Genomic DNA, 27,008 nt, shown 5'->3' with positions numbered 1-27,008 from the left:
CAAAAGAGACCTAAAATAATGATCAATTCCATCTTAGGGAGCTACCATTTGATTTTTATGGGGGGCTAGGATGAAATTTGAAAAAAATAGGCAGGACAGGAGTTTTGAGTAAAAAAAAAAGGCAGGATGAGACACTTACAAAAAAAAGTCAGGACGACAATTTAGGTAAAAAAAGTCAGGATAAACTAAAAAAAACAAAAAGGCAGGACCGAACAGAGTGAAAAATAAAAAGGCAGGACAGAGATTACAGGTAAAAAAAATGCAGGACAAAATTTTGCATCCTAACCCCCCATAAAAATCAAATGGTAGCTCCCTTAGGTCAACTTTGCCCGAGGGAGTCATTCGTCATCCATTTTATCCATATTTTGGTCGGAAGTGCTGGAAATCATTTAAAATCGAAAAACATATCATTTGTAATCAATTCATATATAAAGGCGTCACATGACTGCAATGAGGTGTATACAGAACGAATCACACTTATTCACTCATCCATATATATTCGCTAGCCAAGGGTTACGATCCACTCCCCTCCTCGCAAGTGGATTGTAACCCTTGGCTAGTGGAGAGGAGGGGAGTGGATCGTAACCCTAAGCTAGCAAAGATGACTCAGTTCGTTAGTTCCCATAGCTACACGACCAACACGTCCTAATATGATCTGTTTATTTCAGCAACAGCTCCGGAAGCTACAGGGCCGACATGCCCTAATATGTTTTGTATACTATTTTTTAGTAACACCACCTCCTAGAGCTATAGGACCAACATGTCCTATATGTTTTGTATGTTTGTGCAACACCACCTCCTAGAGCTACAGGATCAACATGTCCTATATGTTTTGTTTGTTTGTGCAACACCACCTCCTAGAGCTACAGGGTCGACATGTCCTAATAAGTGTTGTACATATCAGCGACACCAGCTCAGAGGGCTACAGGGCCAACATGTTCTAATATGTTTTGTATACTATTTTTCAGTTACACCACCTCCTAGAGCTACCGGACCGACATGTCCTAATATGTTTTGTATATTACCCTGTGGTGGACATTATAAGAAAGATGCAAATGGATGCGATCGATGTGAATGTGCTAGTTAAAATATGATTGAAAATAAAATTTTATTCCCAAAGATAATTTTTATTGCGATGAGGATGCCATGTGGGGAGCAGGATCTGCTTCCCTTCTGGAGCAAAGATCCCCCATGCAGTTTGTAATGGAACTCGTGTTGCTCATTGTTTGGTTTTCCACACAACTAATTATACAACATCTGCAAATAGTACAGTAATATAATTTACTTTTGCGGACCCTGAAAATATCTTCATTTTTTCTGTTCTCAGGAAAATGCACACGGTAAATTACACCGCCATGTGATACTTGCATATGCTTTTTTTTTAATTCCCAAGAGGTTTAGCTACAAAGTAACAGCACTTGGTCAGCACCTCAAAAGAAACATTTGTACCATGTTTGATTTCAATCCATTCAGTTATTCTCTAAAAGTATCCATTTGTATGTATTGTCCTTATAGATTTCTTGTATTAAACTAAGTCCGCCGCTGGCGGCCATCTTGGATGAGAGTCACATCAAATTCCATTATATTGACAACAAAGTGTGAACAATACAAACAGACATAATTAGTAAAAATGACAAAAATAGGGGTACAGCAGTCAACATTGTGTTATAATCTTAATCTCTATAAAAACAAGACAAATATATGTAACAAAGGTACAAAATGGCATATAAACGAAGCATATAAGCAAAAATTAAAGACAAGAATACACATATTTAGTATTATTTGCCATAGTACAATAACACAATGAAGGGGTGTATAAGTACAGAGCTACGTCATATATGTACCAAAGAAACATACAAAGACATATAGACAAAGCACATTAGCAAAAATGAAAGACAAGAATACGAGAATTATCATAGATCACTAACATAATGACGGAATATACACAAACCAGACTTAACAGTAAAAGTAATATTAAAAAAGGCAAATAAAAAAAGATGATAAACAATGTCAGTACCCAGAATCTAAATTTCAAGACAATCTTGTATTATTTGTGATCATTTGTGAAGTTGACACGGAAAATTTATCATTAAGGTGTTAGTACCTTTTGATGAACTGTTTTTGTAGAAAATGACGAGAGGTTCTTTGACATACCCCTGACCCATCAACTTTCTGCTCAGACACTGGTGGCATTTTACAAAGTCTGATTAGGAGCCGCAAGCTCTCGTTTACCAAATAAGTTGTGAAATGTATACTCTATATGCAGGTGAAGTTGGTATATTGCTACTGAGGTGGGGGAAATTGATAATTTTAAAAGTAAAATCGTCTCGTTTGTCATAGATACCGGTACTGAAATTTCAAATTCGACATAAGGTCTAAAAATAAGGCGGAGAAAGCCGTGTCTGTTTTTTCTTTAATTTCAAGTTCTGGGTATATAACAATTGAATCCAATCAGAAAAGTTTGGATTGTTAATGGAAAGAACATTATTAATATATCTGAAAGAGAAATCAAATTACCTGGCTTCTTTGATCATCTTGTTTTTGGCAAGTGACTAAAGAAACTCCGATTCGTATTAAAATAAGAAGAGGTCGGCAAGGAGAGGCGCACCATTCGTTCCCATAGCACGTACTAGTATTTTACTAAAAGTAATTGCTGACATTGTTTTCAAAGTAGAAAACCGTCTTTTTTTCCCTTTTATGCTGTAATCAGCTGTTGATGTATAAAAACAAGATGTGGAATGATTGCATATGATACAACTCTCCACAAGAGACCCAATGACACAGAAATAACTAGTCAATACATTTTGTAGGTCAATGTACATCCGTCAACAATTAGTAAATATTATACCGCCTAGTCAGGCTATAAAAGTCCCCAAAATGAAAAATGATAAACAATTCAATCGAGAAAACTAATGGCCTGATTTATAGGCATATTTGAAAATATCTACACGTTTTACCAACTTATGCACTAACAATACTAGGGTGGTAAACACCCAATCTTATCAAAATTCGATGTCTCATTGCTAGCGTTTCCCCACGAGATATTTCAGAAATCGGGAGTGATGAGATATCGGTGTTTAATTAGATTGATAAAGATCATACTTTTACACTAGTAATTTTGGGGCCCTTTATAGCTTGTTGTTCGGTGTGAGCCAAGGCTCCGTGTTGAAGGCCGTACTTTAACCTATAATGGTTTACTTTTTAAATTGTTATTTGTATGGAGAGTTGTCTCATTGGCACTCACACCACATCTTCCTATATCTAATTAATCAGTTAATATAAATGTGCATTAATTTCAATGTCTATACATATACCAGTTAGCCCAGTTCTACAAGTGAACAAATATAAATGTTTAGGTGATTATACATGTACCTCGGAAGATTATATATAACTATTTATATTTAGTAAATTACAATATCCTTGTCCTAATATACTATGATTCAAATTAACTAACATTTATCCATCAATTGCTATCCATAATAATATGTATCCGCATGCGTAATATATGTATCCGAGTTAAAAAAACAAAATGAAGCAAGATCAATTTCATTAAAAACGTTTTCCTGTTAGAAACTAAGTATCGTGCCCTACATCACAACCGATCCCTATTACAAGACCTTCCTAATGTTTTAATTGATAATGTATTCTTGTCCTAAACATGCTTGAAGTATTTGCCACTGGACGTAATATAAATAGACATGAATCCCAATGCTTGGTAACGAAGCAATTTCAAATGTTAGGTAGAAGTTATCTATGTTTAATAGTTCAAATTGAAATAGATGATAGGTAAAAATATAATAAATGTTTGATAAAAAGATGATTTTACTAAGAAAAAACATTTTTATACATAAAAATATCATTAGCAGTAATTGCACGCATATTAGTTTACTAAAAGGTAATATTGATTTATTCTGAGTTGGATTTCTCGTTACCATTAACATATTCTAATGTTCCTCGTTCACATCCAGAACATGTAGTCAGTGGCAGATCCAGGGGGGTTCCGGGGTTGGAACCCTCTTTTTTGGCCGATCAATGCATTTGAATGGGAGCATATATTTGGACCCCCCCCCCTTTTACTCTGGGTTGGAAACCCCCCTTTTTAATATGGCTGGATCCGAGCATGTGTAGTAGTGATTACAAACTTAACAGTGGAGTAGGATTTAACTGAAGGGAGGGGACAAACGTGCGAAATTGAAAAGCCAATCAAAACTAAATCTTGTCTGTAGTCTCATAGTTGAGGAAAAGGTAAGTGTCCTTTATCGTTTATTTTTCAAAATTTAGAGACACCTTTTCTTCCAGTCAAATTGTTCTCTCGGCTGCTTCTAAATAGGAAAATTTTACCAGGTTCATACTTTCCGCTTCGTGAATTTATAATGCAATGTGTATGATAGCTACTATCGAACTAACCGGACGTCATACCTGGATATCTATTCTCTACTATCAGAGCTAACTGAACATGACATCCTTGTGATAAAACAACAGGTGATTTTAAATGTTTGTCTTATTCCGTTATTCAATATGTTGCAATTTCATGTTTGTAAAAAAAAGTAAACAACATTTACGCTCTATTACACCAAGGGTCTGAGTTTCGCATTTTTATCATCTTTTTAAGAATTGTGATTAAATGGAATATTTTCTTTTATCGGTTTTACCTTTTGTGACGGGAACTGTTGGTAAGTTTTATATTTGCTTTGAAACATATCATTTGTTGCGCAATTACAAAAACGTATGCAGTGATAAGAATATACGTTAAAGGAAGCGAAATAGTCCCTCCCCGGCTGACAGTTAATATATATTGTATGTACAAAGCTAAACATCACGTCTCCTGTTTGTTTTTTCTTTAAAAAAATGCGATGTTACAATGGCCATCCATCGATCTCGAAAACCGTTATTTACCAAGAAATGTTTTATAGTTTTACATTTATTAAAAGATAGGGACATTGAGTTAAAATATTCGGCTTTTGTCATTTATATTTTTTCTTGTAAGAATATTTATATTATTCGTGTTCTTGCCGCAGGTAAATAAAGACAAGTCCTTTTGACGCACCAAATTTATAGATTGTTATCCGTTTCATTTAAGCGACTTTGTAGAGTATTGGATACTACATTCACTTAAACAATTTCACAGAATAAGCAATACTATAGCTACCAGACATAGAAAAATGAATGCAGTAATACGCAAAATCAAAGATAGCATTTCCCCTATCAAGACCTTTCTGTTCTTTTGCAATTTCATACATTTATCTGATATTCTTCTTATTTCAGGTTATTATCACGAGAGTTCATTTTCCACGAGAGATATCTCCAAATGTAAAACTATTTACATGTGTCCAACCTTTTGCTATAAACTAGTAAAGGGTTGTTTCACATGTAAATGTGATGGTAAGGAATTGTATGTCTCTTTGATTTAAATTTACATTACATTACAAATTGTGTTGTTTTTACGTTACGTTACATACAAAAGGGATTTTTTCGCCTTTTCAGACAGATTCCTGCAATATTTTAGCTGATTTCATTAAGATTTTGAAGGAACAAAAGGTTATTTGACTACCAATGCTTCATTTCCTAGTGGTACTAAACTAATAGTGTGATAATATTTCGTCCGCCTATCGGCACACAATGAAAAGCGTTTGTTATATTTACAGTGCACTAAAAACCGGAGTGAACGTATATGATCCGGGAGGCTTAGCAGACCCGTCGTGTTGCCCTTTAAAGTAAAACCTAGTGATAATTCTAATTCAGGAAGATTTAAGGAGCTGTGGTATGAGTGCCAATGAGACAACCCTCCATACATGTCACTATTTGTAAAAGTAAATCATTGTAGGTCAAAGAACGGTCTTCAACACGGAATCTTGGTTCACATCGAACAGCAAGATATAAAAGGCCCCAAAAATGACTAGCGTAAAGCCATTCAAACGGGAGAACCAACGGTCTAATTTATATATAAAAAAAACTAGAAATGAGAAACACTTATGAACTAAATCAACAAATGACAACAACTGAAATATATATCGTATAGAGGGTTATTTTCGTGAGTGTAAAATTTCGCGGTTTTTCATTGAATAAAGTATACGAAATATTTTGGCGATTATTATTTTGGCGTATTCAAAACTTTTCTCAAGACCTTTGCATGATCACTTTGTAATTGGCGGTATTCATTTTGGCGATTTTGTTCTATCCGCGTAAATAGGCGTAAATTTACAACCCACGAAAATAACCCGCTATACGGTAGTATGTATAAATGAAAAATTACAATATGTTTAAATAGAATCGACAACCGAGTACATGGTAGGGGCTATGGCTAAGATGAAGGATGATTACAAACCCATAAAGCAGACCGGAGGTGAATACTCACTGAAACCGATGACCAATGGCGGGACAGCATCAGGCACGTGGTCTTCTATGTCTAACAATAATATGATTACTGGAATGGGAAGCTTATCGGGGTTTTATTCTTTTGGTGGCAGAGGTGGCATGAAATCGCCCTCTCCAATGCTTCAAAACGGTGGTATGAACAATGCGAAGACGATGTCAAGTTTTAACGGCATCAGCCAACCTCAGCATTCTTGTAAGTAGCCAAGAAAAAGTCGACTCGTACCAGCATCTCCTCCCCCCAAAAAAAAGGTTTTATATTAAATTTCAAGGAAGGTAACAATCAATGGGTTCAAATAAATTGCAACCCTGCCACTAGAAAAGAAACGAAAAGAGGCATTTTTAAAATTTATTTAGATAATTTGCTTTGAATACACGTTGTGAATGAGTTTATATTAAATTTATAATTGTCTTGCTTAAACCTCCCTAGCTTTTCAAACGCAAAAAATTCCAGCAAATAATTGGGTAATACATTCTACATAAGCATACTCTATGACATTCTTAACTTTCTATATGGGTTATTACTAAGATGGAACACGGGTAGAGAATCAGCACTGTGTGTTGAGCACATTTTCATATATTTTTTCTTTTTTTAAAGCCTTTTTCCAGCCATCACAGCAAATGTTGCCCGGTCAGTGCCCACTGATGGACTATTCGTGCCCGTCGGTGTGTTGGTTCACAGACACATCGTCTGGATGCATTACATGTGCATGCAAAGGTAAAATATAAGTCAGAAATGATCACAAATGACTACTTAATTGCTTAATACATATATACCCAGTGCATTAAGTTTGTGCGAATTATCATTTCATTTGCGCAAAATCATTACTTTTGTGCGCAGCTTTTGATTACAATTGCGCGCATTTATTTTGACAGGTAAACGCAGGTAAAATACAGGTAACAATATTAACATTTGCGCACAGTTTTTTGACAGGTAAACTCTGGTAAAAATACAGGTAATAATACTAATTTATTTATCCATTTGTTCAATTTTTTTTTCCATGGTCGGGTTGTTGTCTCTGACACATGCCCCATTTCCATTCTCAATATTATATAAGTACCCCATCCGTTAATATAGGTCCCCTGCTAACCAACGAGGAGGTGAAAGTGTGATTTCGAGCAGGATGCACATGATTACAGGAAAAGTCTAATACTTGATGTTAACATTCGTTTTACATACAATATCGCGTGCATATTAACTTTAAGAAAATACGTGTGTGTAATAGACAAGAATAAGGGGCTGTTATTACTACTAGAAAAGACGGTTATACGAAATAGGAATAGACATTTATCCTTGCAACCGGCCACATATGGGTCCCTCGATGTTGTTGTAAGTGCTTTAACGTATAGAGAGCGTGACATTGACTCACCATACACATGGCTTCGGATTAAACATCCCTAACTAAATATAACTGAATGCATGCTATACAAATTAGTACACAATCGTGATAATTATTTTAAAAAATCGTTGTTTAAAATTGTTCTGATTAAACACATACTCTTCATTCAAAGTTGGACCACTGAAAGTTACAGAAAAACTAAAAAGTTTACCAACGACAAATGAACCAACAACGTTACCAACGACAAATGAACTAACAACGTTACCAACGACAAATTTAAATGGCAACCATGCCAACAAACAACATCAACAAACACCCAATAAATGGCTACTACCTACTGCTACTCAACAGACATCGATAGAGACAACAGAACACCATACAACGTTAGCTGTGAACAGTAAAGCTACAGAACAAAATGGAATAATATCAAAAGGTCAAAATCGGAGAGGTATGTATCAAAATAAACCAGTCATTTTCAAGGCCTTTGCTGTTCGTTGTGAGCCAAGGCTAAGTGTTGAAGGCAGTACTTTGACCTCTAATTAAATATAATGGTTTACTTTTACATATATTGTAACTTGGATGGTGAGTTGTCTCATTGGCACTACACATCTTATATCTATCGATACTTATACGATATTCTGAATTCATAAGTTTACATACTGACAACACAATGACAGACAACAAACATCGACTAAAAGACAGAAAACAAAAGACGGAGGAACATATAACCACGAAGCAAAGACGATTCTTGGCAAAGTGTCCTCTGAATTTCCATTTTAAAATATCAAAATATTAACCTAAAATGTAGTCATATGCTGGACAGTGTTTTAAGTTTGTGTTTGGTTTTATTTTCATTATATCAGTATTGATCTTGAGGAGCTTATTTTAATAACTTGGTGTACTGAGAAAACATTACACTGTTCTATGATATTCGTTGGTGTCAATGAAAAACGTCAGGGGTGGTTTGAGTCTCTGCAAGCTGTTAATATAGAAAATTGTTTCTTAATAAGAAGAAAAAAAACGATATTTAATCACACGTATCACTTACTAGTTTTACACATCTCATGATTATTTTCATTTCAAATATGGGTGACACAGTGACACTGACATTGAAATGTATGCCGACGAATCTTCGTCTTGAAAGTGGAACGAGCTAGATTGATAACTTCTCTATATTTATCATTTTATCTTGAATAGTGTGTCTACCAATCGAAGATAGCTGTCCCCTACATTGTCTGAACTTTGACCGTCAAACATTTTGTGCTTTGTGTGAATGTCCACAGACAACAACACCAACAACAACAGTAGCAACAACATCGGCAACAACAGCAGAAACAATACAATTGACAACAATATCGACAACAACTCATCCATCAACAACTGATTCGTCACAAAATAAGGCTCCCAGTAAGGAACTAGTTTATGATTTGTTTTAAGAGTGAATAGTTATTAATGAAACAACCGATTGAAACACATTGAAACACAAAGCCTTCATTTCTGGAATTTAATATCTTCTGGGTTTTTAGTTTATGATTATTGTTTCGACAAGTTGTTAATTATGCATTTTATGCAATTATTTAAATCTTGATAATATTGACAATTTGTCAATTTGATCAACATTTTAATCGTTTTCAAAGACACGCATCCGTGTCATTTTTTCACTAACCTGTTACCGCCAAGAAGATAAAGGATAATTTTTCAGCAAACTTACATTTATAAGCATTCAGATAATATTACAAAATACTGATCTTCATCCATGCTTGTTCCAAAACTATTAATTTTAGAGAAAAAATACGTACTGCAGTTCATTCAGTGCGTCACTGACAAAGATCTTTGCTAGTGCCGATTATTGCAGAAAAAGAAAAAAAAGACATAACACCGCAGTATTCTCAGAAAAGTGAAATGCGTATGAAAGAACAGTACAAATAACTATTGTTATAACCATCAAAATGTGTTTTATCTTATTTTTCAGCATGTCAACCACTGCACAAGTCTTGTCCCACCGAGTGTAGAACATACGATACACAAACGTACTGTCCAGTCTGTAGATGTCAGATGACAACACCACCACCGGTACCAACAACTGACAGTAGGTACATATAATTCTTTGCATATGCATGACGGGTGATACATGCAAAGCAACAGACGCTTACCATGTCGACGAACTCCGTTTCGATGCGTTTGGACTTCATGTCATGCCCTCGTTATTTGTTTGTTTGATCTAAACATCGGTGACATATTGTTGCTATTTTTTGGTACTTTTGTTCTGTCGTCATTAACTATTATATATTATCTATAAGTAAATAAGATAAGAGGTCCTTGAATATGCAGTCATGAATATGTCACGTATCTCTAAGTGTGATACAAAGATATATGTTACACAAATGTAGCAGCAACCAAAAGACAGAAATAACCAAAACTTAAACACAGCTATCACAGTTGTCCCTATTAAGCTGACATTTTCTGCAATGAATTTAATAAAAAATCCAAGGTATTGAAGTGTCAAGAAATATTGCTGGACGTGATCTTCCGAACAGAAAATTTAGGGAATGATATTAAGTTTGGTATATGATAATAATTGTTGGTCACCTCAACGTGGGTGATTTTCTCGCTAGTACAGCGAAAGTGAGAGAAGCAATCGAATTGAGATGACCAATGATAATCTGTTTATCGCTGTTTTACCTATGACAACGTTGTCAATTTCATGTCAATTTCATTAGCAACGCCACGTGCCACATTAGTTTCTAGCGATAATGTTCATATCACTCGACTAACTGAGAAAGAAAATTATCTGTCAGCAAGATCAAAAGAAAATTTCGTAAAATAGCGATAATTATAAACTAAGTCTCTGAAAACATTTCTGTGTAGTTCAATGATTATAGATTATCGTTGAGATGACCAATGATAATCTGTTTACCGCCATTTTACCTATGACGACGTTGTCAATTTCCTTAGCAACGCCACGCGCCTCCTTAGTTTCTAGCGATAATTTTTCCATCTCACGCGAGAAGCATTATATGAAAATTATCACAAAAAAAGATCAAAAGAAAAATGCGCAAAATAACGATAATTATAGATTATCGTTGAGATGACCAATGATAATCTGTTTATCGCCATTTTACCAATGACGACGATGTCAATGTCATATCAATTTCCTTAGCAACGCCACGTGCCTCTTCAGTTTCTAGCGATAATTTTCCATTGCAAGCGAGTAGCATGATATGGAAAATTATCACCAAAAAGATCAAAGTAAAAATGCACAAAAAAGCGATAATTTTTTATATCACTCAACAGTCATGCTGAGAAAGGAAATCATCAGTCAGTAAGATAAAAGAAAAATTTTGTAAACTAGCGAAACCATAATCTATACTACAAAACAGTAGTAGTTTTGTTTAACCATATTTATTTATAGTGGATTAGGAAACAAGTTTTTCAACTTATATTAATCCCTTTCCACAAAACAGAAGTAGTCTTAAGGAGGCTCGAGGGTATAAAAATTTCCGAAAAAAATAAACATTTGTTTTTCATTACAAATTTTATTTATTACCTTTTGTAGTTGTTACTTTATCATATGGTACAAAAATCATTCAAAACAATTAATTTGTGTTGCCCCCAGATGACTTTTAAAATGTAAACATCATTGAAAAAGTTCCAAATTATCTCCCTTTGGTGGAAAAAATGCCATTTTTTGGCTATAAAATTGAAATATCTCTTTTAACTCATCGGTGACCTATATTTTTAAATATAATTTCGATATATGCTGTACTTAAACTAAATAATTGTAAAATTTGAGCGATTTCTGTAATAAATTTCTTTTTTTATTTCGATGTTACCTTTATTTCTCCTATTAGTTCAACAGAAAAAAAAACACTTATACAAAGATGTATGCCTCTTTCGAAGGCAGATTGTGAGCGCAAATGAACGGTGACCCCATTTTTTTATTTTATTTTTCTATTAACTATAAGATAAAGTTCATTTATAGAAAAATATAGAGAAATCCTTAATAAATGATTTAGACCCGCGAACCCCCTTAAATATAAGATTTTTAATACTATAACAATTACTATCAAATTTACAGGATGTGTTTCTCTGCCAGTTGATTGTAGAACACAATGTGTGAAGCTAGGAGTAAATGGTTGTCCTGTTTGTCAGTGTCCTAACGTTACGGTAGACTCAAACACTTCTGATATTAACACAACAGGTATGAGTGTATCACAAACTTGATTTCTCATATTGTTAGATTTTCAATCATCCGGCAAAATTCAAGATTTAAAAAAGAAATTACCGCAACTTTCTACACTATTTGTTGTTTCGTGACTGCTAGTGTTTATCTTGCGGATTAAACCCGAGTGTGCAAATTTACAAGACTTTTATGGAATTAGTAGTTACAGTTTGTGTTTTTGTAAAATGGTTTAGTGTTATTAAAGGAAAATAATTGCCCTTAGATCAGCATCCTTAGTATCAATGTGTACTTTAATGACCATAGTAATGTGATGAATTGTTTTTTTTTTTTTACAGATTTGACTTGTCCACCTATAAACCGTAATTGTCATAAGGAATGCATTACGTATGACCCGAATTCGTTCTGTCCATTTTGCCAATGCAACACTGAAGAGGTAAAGTTAATATAGTTCAAAAAACGTTTTATTGTTTGTATTGTGGTGTGTTCACTTTTTATTATACCGTGTTAGGCATAGTGTGAAATGAGTAATGGTTTTCAAAAAGAACTCGCGGGATGCAAATCCAGAGACCAATTTAGTATAGTTTAAATTGATTTATGTGTGTGTACGTTTCGATGTTCTACTGATCTAGGTTAGAAGGGGCGGGTTGTTATATAAAAGCTTGTTTAACGTTATGACATATATGATTACACATTTATCTGTCCTTATTATTCAGTAGCTGCTTATGACAAATAAATGTTGTTATACCCCACCTACAAATGTACGATAGTAGAGGGGCATTCTCTTTTCTGGTCTGTGCGTCCGTTCGTCCGTTCGTTCGTCTGTTCACCCGTTCGTCCCATTTCAACCTGGTTTTAGAGCTAGCTTAACCTCCCTCACCTCTCACTCAATATATTTTCTAGTATTTTTTTCTCTCTATATGCTTTCAGGAGGACAAAACGCAGAACTGAATGTTTTGATCTAGTACAACCATATACTTCAAGAACTAGATATCTCTGGTTATGTCAAATTGTACGGACACTGTAGAGAGAAAACAGAAAAACAATAATATCATCAAATCTCCGTATACAGTGAAATATAGTAATAATAAAAGATATAGAATTGATAGTTTTATTTTCAATAAAATAAATATGGGTTAATAGTTATTATGTGTATACACATGTATGTGCAACATATGCAATAAATGACAGTCCTTATATGGATGCTGTTTAAAGAATAAATATAATACAGTTGGTTTCTGTGTATCTTATTTTGTTTATCGATCATTATTTTGTGCATAAATTAAGCCGTTAGTTTTCTCGTTTTGATTGTTTTACATTTGTCATATCTTAGCCTTTCATAACTGACTATGGGATATGGGTGTTGCTCATTGTTGAAGGCCATACGGTAACATATAGTTGCTAATTTTTGTGTCATTTAGTCTTATCTCTTGTGGAGAGTTTTATTGGCAATTATACTATATCGTCTCACTTTTATATTATTCTTCCTATTGTCTCTGTTGTTATCTGATATTGCTTCTTAAACCAGCTTAAAATAATTTTTTTAAACTTTCGCATAAGATTGATTTAAAGATTGATACTTGAGGAATTCCAAATCTATGGTATGAAATAAATTGTTCTGTTTTCGAACTTCAGCAGATATTTATTATGTATTGCTACCGGAAAAGGAGCAGGTTTAGAAAAGACATTATTCATTCATGTAAGAAATTTAGTTTGCTCAATTTCGAACGAATGCATGGAAACGATAACCCTGTCGAGAGAATAGTTCTTTCATCGTATCCAACTCGATGTGACTTGAACAGAAATTCCTATCACCTGATCATTACTGATTTTTTTTAAAAGAGATGCGAAAGATCTAAAAGAGGCACTCAATCATATTAGTTGAAAATAAACTGACAAAGCCATGGCAAAAAAAAATAGTATGCAACAACATAGAATAACGAAAGACCGAGCAACACGAGCCCTACTAAAAACCGGCCGGGGTGATTTTGTGTGCTCCATACCGTGATGTCGTCCGTAAACATTTTTAAGGATGATTTCAACTTCCCAATTCTTGGTTAAATATCTTTCTATTGAGTAGCAATCCGAACGGATGAGAGAAAATGCAATCTCTGGTATGTCGAAGAAACTAGGGCTGGACATATACTCCATATGCTGGTGCTGCTGGAATGTTGCTTCATAGAAATGGAAAGTTCACGTTAATGAAACCGAAATCATCTCTTTTGTCACAATGCTCTCAACCGACCCTCATTGTCAATTTCTATTTCTCAAGTTATTTCTATATTTTAAGTTCCGCGTTGGATATATATTTTTCAATATACTGAATATAGCAATACTATACAAATCCTTGAATATAGTCACCAAACTTGGATTTATTTATTGATAGAACACCATCGATATATCTGTATAGCTGAAAGTAAAGTTAAAGGATAATAATAGCTTCTTTTCATTCGTGTGACTTACTATGAAGCTCCTGTAGCAAATCAGACTCGATGATATGAATAAAGGAACAATGAAGTCGACAAAGAGAGAGATATCTTTTCTTTCTTTTATTTTAGATATTTTCTCCAAACGTAACAACTATGTTGTCTCTCAAAAAAATCAAGCTTCTTTATAAAGTCAGTTTCGGGATTTGTTTGTTTGAATTTATACGAAGTGTGAGTTATTCATCCTTAAGATAAAAAGTTTTGATCTAGGTTGACCATTCTTTTTTTTATCCTAGGAACTTAGCAGAACCAAAAGTCATATATATTTTAATGCTATTGCATGATAATAAAGTCTTAGATTTTATGTACTCTTACATATATTTGAAATTTGTTGGTCAATCTCACCTTCTCTACAATGGATAGTTTCACAATTACTTTATAAACTCTATCTTTAGAACATTTACTTTCCAATCATATGCAAAATAAATCATTAAAATAATATGCATCAAAAAGAAGATGTGAAAAACGATGCATCTTTTAAATTAATTTCCCCCAAAAAAACAATACTAGAAAATGATCATTCATCATCTTTGTGAAGCAACTTTGGTAAAACAGAGTGGGGTGAGAAGGTGGAAAGTGGGGCGAGTTGGTGATAAAGTGGGGCGATTTGTTTAGGGCGAATTGGTATTTTGGCGAGAAAATACTATATTATTCACTTTGTAATACTATTCCGTGAAGGAAAGCAAGTTTTGCACATGAGCTGTTATTTTCTTTGTTTTACGATTCAACTCTTTCAATCGCATTCTGTTTTGCTGAGTTTTGTAACTGTAAATTAATTACAGTTAAATTATACGCAGACGGATCCGCTCTCTTTATTTTAGGGCTTTGGGTTTTTATTACATACAAAATTTTGAGAATTATGAAATTTTACGTGGACGTTCTGGTTTTAATAGGAAATTATCATTTGAAAAAAGAGTTTAGTAGAGCATTTATTCCACCATCAGATGTTATTTTTCCAAAAAGAATTGTAAGTCCTGATGAAGTTATTGAATATTTAAAAAACGACAGGCCACTTTTTCAGTCTAATTCTTTCCAATCTGACACTGATCCTTTAGGCAATTTAAATTCACAGGAAATCATAAAACAAACAAACTCTGATGAGAACAGTAGTATTAATCAGGTCAAATTAGAAAATAATGAGGTAATAGTTAATCAACAACCTGTCATACAATACGCGACTGATAGCAGTCAACAAAGTTTGGCACGGTTTATTGTTGACAATCATTTAATTACTTTGGTTCCACAACAAGGTGCGTTTATTGTAAATGGCAGGAAAGGAAAATACTGTGTAACTCTTTTTCCAAAAGAAACATGTCAATGTGAATCATCATCTACTTGTTTTCATATTTTGGCTGCAAAAATGAGTATAGGGTTACAGTCAACACAAACAAATAACGTCGTTAGTTTAAGGGCACTTTCAAAAAATAGCAAGAAAAAAATTGACAAAAAATCAGGAAGAAAACAACCAAGAACAAATGATTCTGAAATTGAATTCGAACCTGCGCCAGATTCACAATTTTCTATAAATACTCCTTTAAAGCAAAAATTGATGACAACACCTTCAACGAATGGTAGCATAAAACCTAATAAAACGCCTAAAATATCAACCGAATTTTCAACTCCTAAATCGAAAAAAAAAACTTGGTTCCAGGAAACAACTTTATCGCCTGTTAAGGTAAATGGGTAAGTGAAACAGGTTTTCAATCACAAGAGTCACCAAGTGTACAAATACACCATAATGGTAATGCTCATTGGGTTTTGTCTCTTCAAACTAGAGATGGAAACATATATCTTCTAGACAGCTTATCATTAAATTTAACAACTTCATTAGAATATCAGTTAACGCAAATCTACGGTAAAGACAAGAAAAAATTAATAATAAGAATACCCGATGTCCAAAAACAACAAAACAGCATAGATTGTGGACTTTTTGCAATTGCAAAGGATATGGTAGGATGTAAAGGAAAAACCGGGCGTAAAATGTGTGATGTCTGGACACATCGGTCTTGTGCTAAAAAAAATATGAGAGGAAACAGCTGGTTCTGCGAAGTACATAGATAGTTTAACTGAAATTTTATAGCAATTTAAAACCCCGATTTACAGTTTTGATAAATCTGAAATAAATCTTAAAAATGTTAACAATACCTATTCTTTAAATTAATTTAAAAAATATTTATCCTACATAAATAGATAATAAATAATGCCACTGAGTGTAGTGTATCAATAAATAATTAAGCAAAATAAGGAGAGAAAAAAACAAAAACAAAAACAAAACAGTAACTCTGCCAACGCCGGTCCCAAGCCCGGGTGAAAAAGGAGATGGGTTGTTAATATCTAAATGGAGCATATGAAATATCAGAAATGATAAGTATGTTGATACTATTGAAATAAAATTAAATGTAATAGAAATAGCAAGTTCAAAGTTGAAAATTTCACTTCAATATTTGTATACAAGGATGAGTTCCGGTCAACTTTTTGCCCTTTTATAGTAAAATATTTATTTTTGTCTTTATATCATATTATTTGCCATTTAAATGTCTTTAAGAGTCAATTGACAGACTTTGACCGGGCTTTTTATATTTTTGTGAATTTTAATTCAAAGTTGAAAATTTCACTTCAATATTTGTGTACAAGGGGTTCTTCCGGTCAACTTTTTGCCCTTTTATAGTAATACATTTATTTTTTTCTTTATATCATATTATTTGTCATTAAAATGTCTATAATAGTCAATTGACAGACTTTGACCGGGCTTTTTATATTTTTGTGAATTTTAATTCAAAGTTGAAAATTTCATTTCAATATTTGTGTACAAGGGGTTCTTCCGGTCAACTTTTTGTCCTTTTATAGTAATATGTTTTTTTTTCTTTATATCATATTATTTGTCATTTAAATATCTTTAAGGGTCAATTTACAGACTTTGACCGGGTTATATGGTTTTTCGTGAATTTAAGTTTTAATGTTCAAAAATGGGTTGCCAGAGTCGCACTAAGAAAGCCTTCCGGTCAACTTTTCGGTAAAAAAGCATATTCAAATATATATTTTTCTAATTTTATCTTATAGACTATTATATTAGCTTTCAAAATCAGTTTTATTTATTAATTTAGCTTTAGCGGTTCCAAAGATATTAGTTATAATATACTCATTTTTCATTTCCGCGTTTTCCATTTCCGCGTTTTAGACCTTCCCTGAATAACCATTATCTCCCCTTAAATTGCCGCCAAAGTCAAGATCGGTGACAAGTCAAAACTGAAAACAAGAATGGTTTTGGTTTGTTTTTCTGTTAATGTGATGCTTATCTTTTAAAATTGAAACTTTTTTCCATCTATATTTTGTTTTTAAGTTGTAGGTGGTCCCCGTTTCAGTACCAAAATGAAATGAGCGTCCGTGGCAACCAAATTGTCCACATTTTGAAATACCTGTTTAAAGTCATATTTAAAGTTGGAACAGGGTATTTCCACAGGCGCTTGGGTATATGATACAATTTTTTTTATTTTTTGTTGTTGATTAAAATATTTCAATTTTCTATATTTATAATGCATATCTATCACTTCTGAGCATGTCTCACCTAGTTTCGAGTGATTTATTAAAACGACTTAGTGAAAATACCAAATTTTACTATCCATACTAAGAAACAAAAAGGCAACTAACTCAATATGCGCTATAGGCGCAGGGCGCACGTCCTTCCCGATCACTGTAGCAGAAAAATGGCATCGAGTTAGTTGCCTTTTTGTTTCTTAGTATGGATAGTAAAATTTGGTATTTTCACTAAGTCGTTTAAATCACTCGAAACTAGGTGAGACATGTACAGAAGTGATAGATATGCATTATGACAGTGATCGGGAAGGACGTGCGCCCTGCGCCTATAGCGCATATTGACAAGAAATGGCACATACAGTGACAAATGTTAGCGCCCACATGGCGCACGATATTTTTCACTTCGTTTCGAAACGTTTAGATATCGTCAAATGAATTTCCGATCATGTTCCGTGCTGCCATGTGTGTGTACAAAACTGTGTATTGTTCCTCCAATAATAGGAGCTCCTATATATTTTGGACATCTCGGGTGTTTCCTTATTATAATGGAACCATGCGATTTAACGTCTCAGTGTTTTCCTATTGTAATGATAGAACCTTGCGGTCTAACTGATAACCCGAAAAATGTAATTAACCATCATTCATGATATATTTGTTTATAAACAACTTTAAATTTGTGAAATTTGGCTAGTTCAGACGAGATTTAACTCTAATAATGATCTCATTTAGTTTAGCTTGCTATTAATTCAATTGAAGAACCCCAAGACTTTTTAGGAATATAGTTTTTGTCTCAATAAAAGACGCTTAACTGTCCTTCTCATTTTTTTGGTCTTTGGCTTGTTTTCACATTTTATAAACATGACTTCAGCGATTTGTTGTTATGTTCTATGAATTAATGGTACTCTATACTGTTATTCTTGTCACCGTGATGAAGTTATAATAATACAAGAAGTGCAGAGAAAATGCCTGAAATGTCCTCTGATACGGAACGTCTAGAATAAGTATGGTATCGACGAAAGGTGTTCGATAGGTGTAGCCTTGCATCCTAGCTCACTGCTTGACAGTTGAGCCAGGCAGAATACACAACAACATGGTTTTGTCTAGTCCAAATAATTATGACAAGGCTATTTTAATTTTTTTTCTGGGACGCCTTCCTACAACATCATAACACTGAAGCTATTTTTTACATCTGGAGTTTGAGAGCAGATTTTGGGGGGAACTTTGACACCTAATTTTGACATGAAATTTTCATTGCGGGTTAGAAATTTTTACGTAGTTACTAAGTCCTACCTTTTTGTTGAGCCTTTGACTTTAGTCGAAAAAGCGAGACTAAGCGATCCTACATTCCGTCGTCGGCGGCGTCGTCCACAAATATTCACTCTGTGGTTAAAGGTTTTGAGATTTTAATAACTTTCTTAAAATATCCTCGGTTGGTACCAAACTTGGACAGAAGCTTGTTTATGATCATAAGATAGTCATGATAGTATCCAGAAGTAAATTTTGTAAAAATAAAATTCCATTTTTTCCGTATTTTACTTATAAATGGACTTAGTTTTTCTACCAGAAAATATTACATTCACTCTGTGGTTAAGGTTTTTAAAATTTTAATAACTTTCTTAAACTATCCTCGGTTGGTACCAAACTTGGACAAAAGCTTGTTTATGATCATAAGATAGTATCCAGAAGTAAATTTTGTAAAACAAATAAATCCATTTTTCCGAATTTAACTTTTAAATGGACTTAGATTTTCTGCCAGGAAACAACACACTCACTCTGTGGTTTAAGTTTTTAAAATTTTAATAACTTTCTTATACTATTCTGGATTTGTACCAAACTTGGACAGAAGCTTGTTTATGATCAAAAGCTAGTATCAGGAAGGAAATTTTGTAGATGACTAAATCTATATTTTCATATTTTACTTTTAAATGGACTTAGATTTGCTGCCAGGAAACAACACACTCACTCTGTGGTTTAACTTTTTAAAATTTTAATAACTTTCTTATACTATTTTGGATTTGTACCAAACTTGGACAGAAGCTTGTTTATGATCAAAAGCTAGTATCAGGAAGGAAATTTTGTAGATGACTAAATCTATATTTTCATATTTTACTTTTAAATGGACTTGGATTTGCTGCCAGGAAACAACACATTCACTCTGTGGTTAAACTTTTTAAAATTTTAATAACTTTCTTATACTATTTTGGATTTGTTCTTAACTTGGACAGACAGAAGCTTGTTTATGATCAAAAGCTAGTATCTAGAAGGAAATTTTGTTTTCTTCCAGTTAACATTACATTCAGTCTGCAGTTAAAGTTTTTAAACATTTATTAGAAAAAAAAAGATTAATTATATATGCAATCAATTATTTAATAAATAAATATAGATATACATCAATAAGTCTTTATTATTTTTTACGTAACCTATGACTCAATTTAGTATTATATATTGATATAAGTTTACAAAACGTCTGAGGTTCATAACGACCTAGTAAGTTATGAATCGACCAGGTTACGAAACGACCCGCACCCAGAAAAGATAAAATAAAGTACGATTCTATTTGAGGTGGGCAAATATTTATTTTGTTCCAAAATGTTTTCCCACAATTGCCAAAGAAACGTCACTTCCGATGAATATAAAATTTTTAAATCGGTAATATTTGACAGACCCAAATTTCTGGATAATGTAAATCGAACATTCCGGAAATTCGGGTCCATTAAATTTTACAGTTTTTAATATTTTAAATTGAAAGGCCTGGTCACCACCTCATTTAATATAATATAATTGATTGATTCATGTTTAAGAAAATAAATAAATAATCTTTATAATCTTTAGTTCAAGTGGATTTTTATCCCATTAGTTAAAAATCATGTGAGAGTCATCGAAATATGATAATGACATTTTCATAAAGAACATGAAATGATTTAAACACAATATACCTACACTGGAAAAAAACCAGTTAGAGATATAACTCTATAGGGTTATTCCAGAAAATAACTTGCGTGTGTTATTACAGATACTTTCATGAGTTGTCTACTCTTTATTCCTTAAATTTTCTAAATCTGTAATAACATATGCTTGTTATTTGTAAAATTATTTCATTTATAGTGGGCTCTAGGGAACTCTTGAGACTTTGCGCAGAAACTAAATGCATAGCCTTGATAAATAATTTTTTAATTAAACTAATACATTTCTGATTTACCATGGTAAATCAATGAGTCGAGGCTATTAGGGATAAACTTAGCTGTGATAACAGGGCTCAGTTATTAAAGAAATGTAACTTATTATATAAGACACTTGGGAATTACTGAGAAACTTGCACAGAACCTCATTACATGCTCTGGTCATTATATCTTACAATAAATCAAACTACATTGTAATTAAGCATGATGTATGTCTGAGCAAATGCTTTGAAGTGATATAGAGAAGCTGTGATAACACCCTTTAGTTATTACAGGCATATTTTTTCTGTAATAACATATAGGTGTACTATGCAAAATTGGCAAACTATGAACTGTAATATCTTTAAATAGTTAAGTATACATATAGAAAAAAGTAATATCAATAGAACTTTTATACATTTTAACTAAACTAATGATGTATATTGTCCCTTTGAAATATGTAACATACATATGTTATCACAGTTCTTTGATTTTTTAGTCCACAATAACAATTGTATGTTGTTTTCCTGTAATAACCCTATAGAGTTATATCCCTGTCTGAAGACAGGGGTAACCCTTAATATATATGCATAATTCAGGTCTCAAACAGGGTACATGCAGGCATGATTCCACTATATAGTTTAGGGCCGCTTAGCGGCCCTTAAATCGGCCAGCGGCCCCCAAAAAATGTACATTAAAATGAATTCCCAATTCAGGAAAATAAAATAAAAATCGATATTTCCCGAAAAATTTCTGTCACCGATTAAGGCAACTATAATTTTTCATAGTTTGTTGTCAAAATGTTTTAAAATCCGGATAAGAATGCTGTTTACGATTGCATTTTATTAACAATTCAATTCAAATCTTTATTGTCATAAAACTACATATTTATAGTTGTGACATAAACAACGATTTTATTATGTCAAAATGTGGCAAACAATTTTATCAGCCGAATTCAATTGATTAATATGTTATAGGAGTATTCGATCTTGTAAAAGCAAATCGCCCAGCAGGTTGATAAAAATGGGTGTCAAAGCAGACCTCAAATTTTGATATAACATTGATGAATAAAGTTTAAAGGGCGCGGATCTCGTAAAAGCAGATTGCCCAGCAGAGCCGGTTATATAATATGATGAAAACTTGTTTTGTAAAAGAAATTATTTCCTCAAAAGACAAAAGTTTGAGCGTTTTTTGAAAATAATATTGATGATAGACTATTCATGAAATACGATGTCATCATATATATGGGACTATTTCAAAAGTTTTGAAGATGATTCAAATAATGTTAAAGAACACTGGTTTAATTCTTTAAATATCATATCAATTAAGTCTATGAACTATAGCTGAGATGATAGACTAGTGCATCATGTTCAATGATATTCATGTCATAACAGTAGCCCATCCAGAATTATTCAAAATGTTACAACTTACATGAACATCACTGTACAGGTTAAACTTAATAATATACTTTTGCCGTTTTTACAGGAAAATAATGTTATTTCGTCTTAGATTTTATGCTTAAAAAATTCCCAATTTGATGTTCAAGGGACCCATTTGAAAACACCTGGAATCATCCCTGACATGTACATGCATAAACTGACATTCCCCTTCGGCTCAGGAGGTACAAACTCTAAGCTGGGAATGTCACAGTATATACCTTGTCTGAGAACGGAATAACAAATAACGTGTATAATATTCCTTTAAAATATTTTCATGAAATTCAGTTGTAGGGCACAAAACACAATAAATTGTATACGAAATGAAATTATAATTTTATTTTAGTTATAGACATAAGTTTACTTCATGGGTTCCAGTGGAAGTAAGACTAAACCTGGACCAAATTCAAGTAACAATGCTGGCCCCGAGTCCACCAATAAAGAAAATAAATCTGAAGGTTCCACAAGTTTGCCACCTCTAAATCCACCACAGAGTACTGAGGATAAAAAGATGACCACTCCGTCCAGTAGTGTTACAAAACTGCCTGAAGTTTCAAGCTCAACAAGTCAAAATCAGAATGAACAAAGTAAAAACAAGGGAAGTAACTCATCAAATTCTAAGGAGGAACCAAAGGGAGATAAGTCTCAAACAGAAGATGATTTTATTGAACCAGAGGACCAAAGGAAGTTTGATGAAGCACTGGGTTGTGCATGTGTTCTTGTTAAACCGGAAAGTTTAATGAAAAAAGTGACAAAAAATATAACAAAACTACAAATGTTCAGAGCTTTACCAATGAATTATAATTTTTACGATTTTTTATCCAAGTTGGCAAATTTACAGGTAAGAATTCAATTGATTACAAAAGGGGTACTTTTTTATCATTTGAATTTACCCAACCCATTGGAATTGCCTATAAGAACTGCTCTCTAATGTCTGTGTCTTAAAACATGTAAACTGTTAATTAAAACATGTAAACTGTTAATGAAATAAACAGATCTAAACACATCAAAGATTTACCTGTTAGGCTGTTACACCTGTCCAATTTATCAAAATTACAGAAAACACTACATTGTAATATATTTTACAATATGACAGATAAGTTAAAGTCAAAGACACAGAAACATACAGTTTATGAGTTATAAAAAAATGTTAATTTTTACAACACAGAATCAATTGAAAAACTTGAAAATCTGCATACAATGCAGCTCTTACAGTTATCAGAACATGTACATTTTTACTGCACAATTTTACACAGCATCAATTGAACGACAGGAAAATCTGTCGATGTAAGAGAATCAGAAATGATAAATTTAAATTACTTTCCATATAATTGCACTCATCGCACATATACAAAATGTTTGTAATTCAAAGTAATTATTTTATGCAGAAAGATTTTATTTATTGCAGGAAATTGACATATCTAATAATAACATAGGACCACATTCATTCAGGAGTATTTGTTTAGCAATGTGTAACAATGTGACAGTGTCCAGTCTAAATATAGCAGATAATATGGCCGACACTGACAGTGCTGTAAGTATATATAGTAAAGGGATTTAATGTAGGGAAGTCGGGGGCAGCAGTGCATGTGTTGATACCTAATGGTTTGATAAAGGGAGGATCAGAGGTCAAAACCTTTGTCAGGAAAGTTGGAAATAGGAAAGATATTTATATTGAAACAACATTCCTAAAACATACATTTGATATAAAAAAAACATTTTTATGTTGTTGATCACATCAGTCTCTGGTTAACCTTTAAAAAAAACAACATTTTTAACATTAAATCCACAGCAAATATTTAATGAACATCAGATTATTATAAACAAAATGGAGGTCAAGTTAAAAACAATTAACTTTATTATACATGTAATACTTTCTTTTATGGTTACTGATCTGTTGCCTTAAAAAATAATGAAAGCTTTAACTTAAATGTTTTCTGTTTTTCAGGAATGTTTGGGTAAAATGATAACACAGAATAAGACATTGGTATACCTGAATGTGTCCAGCAATTCCCTTGGTAAAGATTACTTCTCCAGATGTGTGGGACCTGCTCTTAAAGTCAATACAACACTCAAGACTCTTAGGTAAATGTAAGAACACTCCCCATCTGCATTTATACAAATATCCACTGAGAACATAGAAAAAAACCCAGACTCACACCAAAAATGTCAAGGGAAATCTACATCATAAATAAAAACCATCTGTTAATGAAAGTACATGTATTATTTGGGGCCCTTTAGTCTGTTGAAGTTAAATTATGTATATTATACATTAGTCCAGTCAATCTAGCATAAAGTTGACCCTAACCTGAAAGTTATTGCAACAGAAGATTTTTAAGTTTTAATCTTTAGCATTATAACCCAAATAAACACAGAAAAAAGTCCCATAAAATCTTACTTGAGGAAGACTAAAAAAATCACCATTTAAAATTCCTATGAAGATCTGCATTGAAAAGGGAGATAACTCTTGCAAAAAAGGCAGAAATATCAATAAACATTGATACAAAATTATAACTTTACCGCTTCTATTCATCAGAATGTATTGATTCTTGATTTTTTAGCAGTCTTTAGAGTATAACAAACAACTGTAAAGGTGTTTTCACATCTTGTATCAAGCTATAATCTAGATTTCGTAATTCTTCTTTTTGTGGTTTAAAGTTTCTTTAGACAAGTAAGATGCTGAAAAAATATGATATACAGATATAAACAATACCAGAATTTCACATTATTTTTTCAAAATGGTCACTAAGCTACAAGTTTGCAATTTCTTTATTGAAAAATGCACACAAAAAAATAATCTACCAATAACACTTCGGTTTTGTACATTTCATGAGCAGAAGATTATATAATTTAGTCAAATACAAACTTATAACCACATCAAAGTATCATACTTTACATACATTTCAAGAATATCAACCAAAAACTGACCCAAAAAAGACTAATTTTTGCAGAGTTATCTCCCCTTCCAATGTTAATTTCCATAGGAAATTAGAAATGCTGATTTTGAGTTTTCCTCAAGTTAGATTTAATGGGACTTTTTCCTGTGTATATTAAAGGTTTAATGCTATAGATTAGAACTAAAACATTTTCTGTTGCAATTAGTTTGAGGTTTTAATCTTAGTTTGACTGGACTACATTTATACTCTTAACCAACTTATTTTTCGCATATACTTTTTTTCACCTTTTCTTGTCCATTTTGTGGCTGTTTAATTTTTCGGTTTCCTAATTTACTTGACATATTTTTATAAGAAGAAATCCAGGTTTTACATTTTTTTGAGATGATATATGTGGAACGCATCTATCCAATCGAGCTAGAGATAAAGGATACTACAGATACAGTTAAGTCGGCCTCATATCTTGACTTACATCTAGAAATTGACAATGAGGGTCGGTTGAAAACAAAACTTTACGACAAAAGAGATGATTTCAGCTTTCCAATTGTGAACTTTCCATTTCTAAGTAGCAACATTCCAGCAGCACCTGCATACAGGGTATATATCTCCCAATTGATACGATATTCCCGTGCTTGCATTTCCTATCATGATTTTCTTGATAGAGGGTTGCTGCTCACAAGGAAGCTATTAAACCAAGAGTTCCAAATGGTGAAGTTGAAATCATCCCTTCGTAAATTTTACGGACGCCATCACGAGTTGGTTGACCGTTATGGAATAACCGTATCACAAATGATATCGGATATGTTCATTACGTCGTAACTACAATCCCCTTCCCTTTCCTGAATGTGATCTACCGAATTAGACTATTTACCGGATTTGTTATCACATAAGCAACACGACGGGTGCCACATGTGGAGCAGGATCTGCTTACCCTTCCGGAGCACCTGAGATCACCCCTAGTTTTTTGGTGGGGTTCGTGTTGTTTATTCTTTAGTTTTCTATGTTGTGTCGTGTGTGCTGTTGTTTGTTTGTCTTTTTCATTTTTAGCCATGGCGTTGTCAGTTTGTTTTAGATTTATGAGTTTGACTGTCCCTTTGGTATCTTTCGTCCCTCTTTTATATTCATGTTATTTTTCTACTAGCAAAAGTCCTAAAAATAAATCAATCATGAAAGTAAATTAGTTTAAAGTTTTAAATACTATATTTAGAATGTGCATTGTTTATCATTCATCTTTATCTTCTAATCAGAGCCCAGAATTTAGGATCATCAGACATGAAGGTGTTTATGGAAGGTTTGATGGAAAATACAGCATTAACAGATATTGATCTTAGTAACAACGCCTTGTCTGACAGGATGATTTTAGGAAAGGGATTTGGTGAGAAATTAAAGGTAAAATTTAGGCATTATACATTTTTGGGAACTTATTAAATCATTAGTTCAATATGATTAACTGTATTCAGCCATCTTGGATTGTAAAAAGCAGTTCACTATCAGTCTAGTTCTTTGCTTAAATCTAAAAATTTTGAAACAGATTAGCAAAATGAGTAAGACAGTTTCTTTAAATAAAAAAAAAAAAAAATTATTGCATTATTCAGATTCTTTTGACAA

General features: G+C 32.9%; 3 protein-coding genes across 6 annotated transcripts in view; all 3 read left to right on the top strand.

The window, feature by feature from the left end:
- Positions 1 to 1,113, top strand: part of LOC143052350 (uncharacterized) — a 62,749-nt gene extending 61,636 nt beyond the window's left edge. For both annotated transcript variants that reach the window (XM_076225356.1, XM_076225355.1), the window contains exon 8: positions 969 to 1,113. In XM_076225356.1, the coding sequence (XP_076081471.1) occupies positions 969 to 1,087 (119 nt within the window). In that variant the 3' untranslated portion in view covers positions 1,088 to 1,113. The remainder of the gene's footprint in view (positions 1 to 968) is intronic.
- A 3,393-nt stretch (positions 1,114 to 4,506) lies between these two features.
- Positions 4,507 to 13,127, top strand: LOC143051215 (uncharacterized). Of its 2 annotated transcripts, XM_076224192.1 has the most exons (10): positions 4,510 to 4,673; positions 5,266 to 5,382; positions 6,269 to 6,568; positions 6,971 to 7,090; positions 7,885 to 8,160; positions 8,910 to 9,119; positions 9,685 to 9,801; positions 11,791 to 11,913; positions 12,231 to 12,328; positions 12,823 to 13,127. In XM_076224192.1, the coding sequence occupies exons 1-10, from the start codon at positions 4,625 to 4,627 to the stop codon at positions 12,841 to 12,843; spliced, it is 1,431 nt and encodes a 476-aa protein (XP_076080307.1). In that variant the 5' UTR covers positions 4,510 to 4,624; the 3' UTR covers positions 12,844 to 13,127. The 2 variants fall into 2 exon arrangements, with proteins under 2 accessions (XP_076080308.1, XP_076080307.1); XM_076224193.1 differs by lacking the exon at positions 8,910 to 9,119 and having other exon boundaries at positions 4,507 to 4,673.
- Positions 13,128 to 17,565: 4,438 nt separating this feature from the next.
- LOC143052348 (uncharacterized) overlaps positions 17,566 to 27,008 on the top strand; it is a 28,280-nt gene continuing 18,837 nt past the window's right edge. The window contains exons 1-5 of one of the 2 annotated variants that reach the window (XM_076225352.1): positions 17,566 to 17,645; positions 22,853 to 23,347; positions 23,915 to 24,040; positions 24,455 to 24,591; positions 26,648 to 26,789. In XM_076225352.1, the coding sequence (XP_076081467.1) occupies positions 22,874 to 23,347; positions 23,915 to 24,040; positions 24,455 to 24,591; positions 26,648 to 26,789 (879 nt within the window). In that variant the 5' untranslated portion in view covers positions 17,566 to 17,645; positions 22,853 to 22,873. Of the gene's footprint in view, positions 17,658 to 22,852; positions 23,348 to 23,914; positions 24,041 to 24,454; positions 24,592 to 26,647; positions 26,790 to 27,008 lie in introns of both variants that reach the window. The other variant, XM_076225354.1, reaches the window with a different exon arrangement.

The sequence above is a fragment of the Mytilus galloprovincialis genome, chromosome 11, assembly GCF_965363235.1.
Source record: "Mytilus galloprovincialis chromosome 11, xbMytGall1.hap1.1, whole genome shotgun sequence".
NCBI lineage: Eukaryota > Metazoa > Mollusca > Bivalvia > Mytilida > Mytilidae > Mytilus > Mytilus galloprovincialis.
Note: the sequence above shows the minus strand (reverse complement) of the source record. Positions and strands in the feature narration are given on the sequence as shown.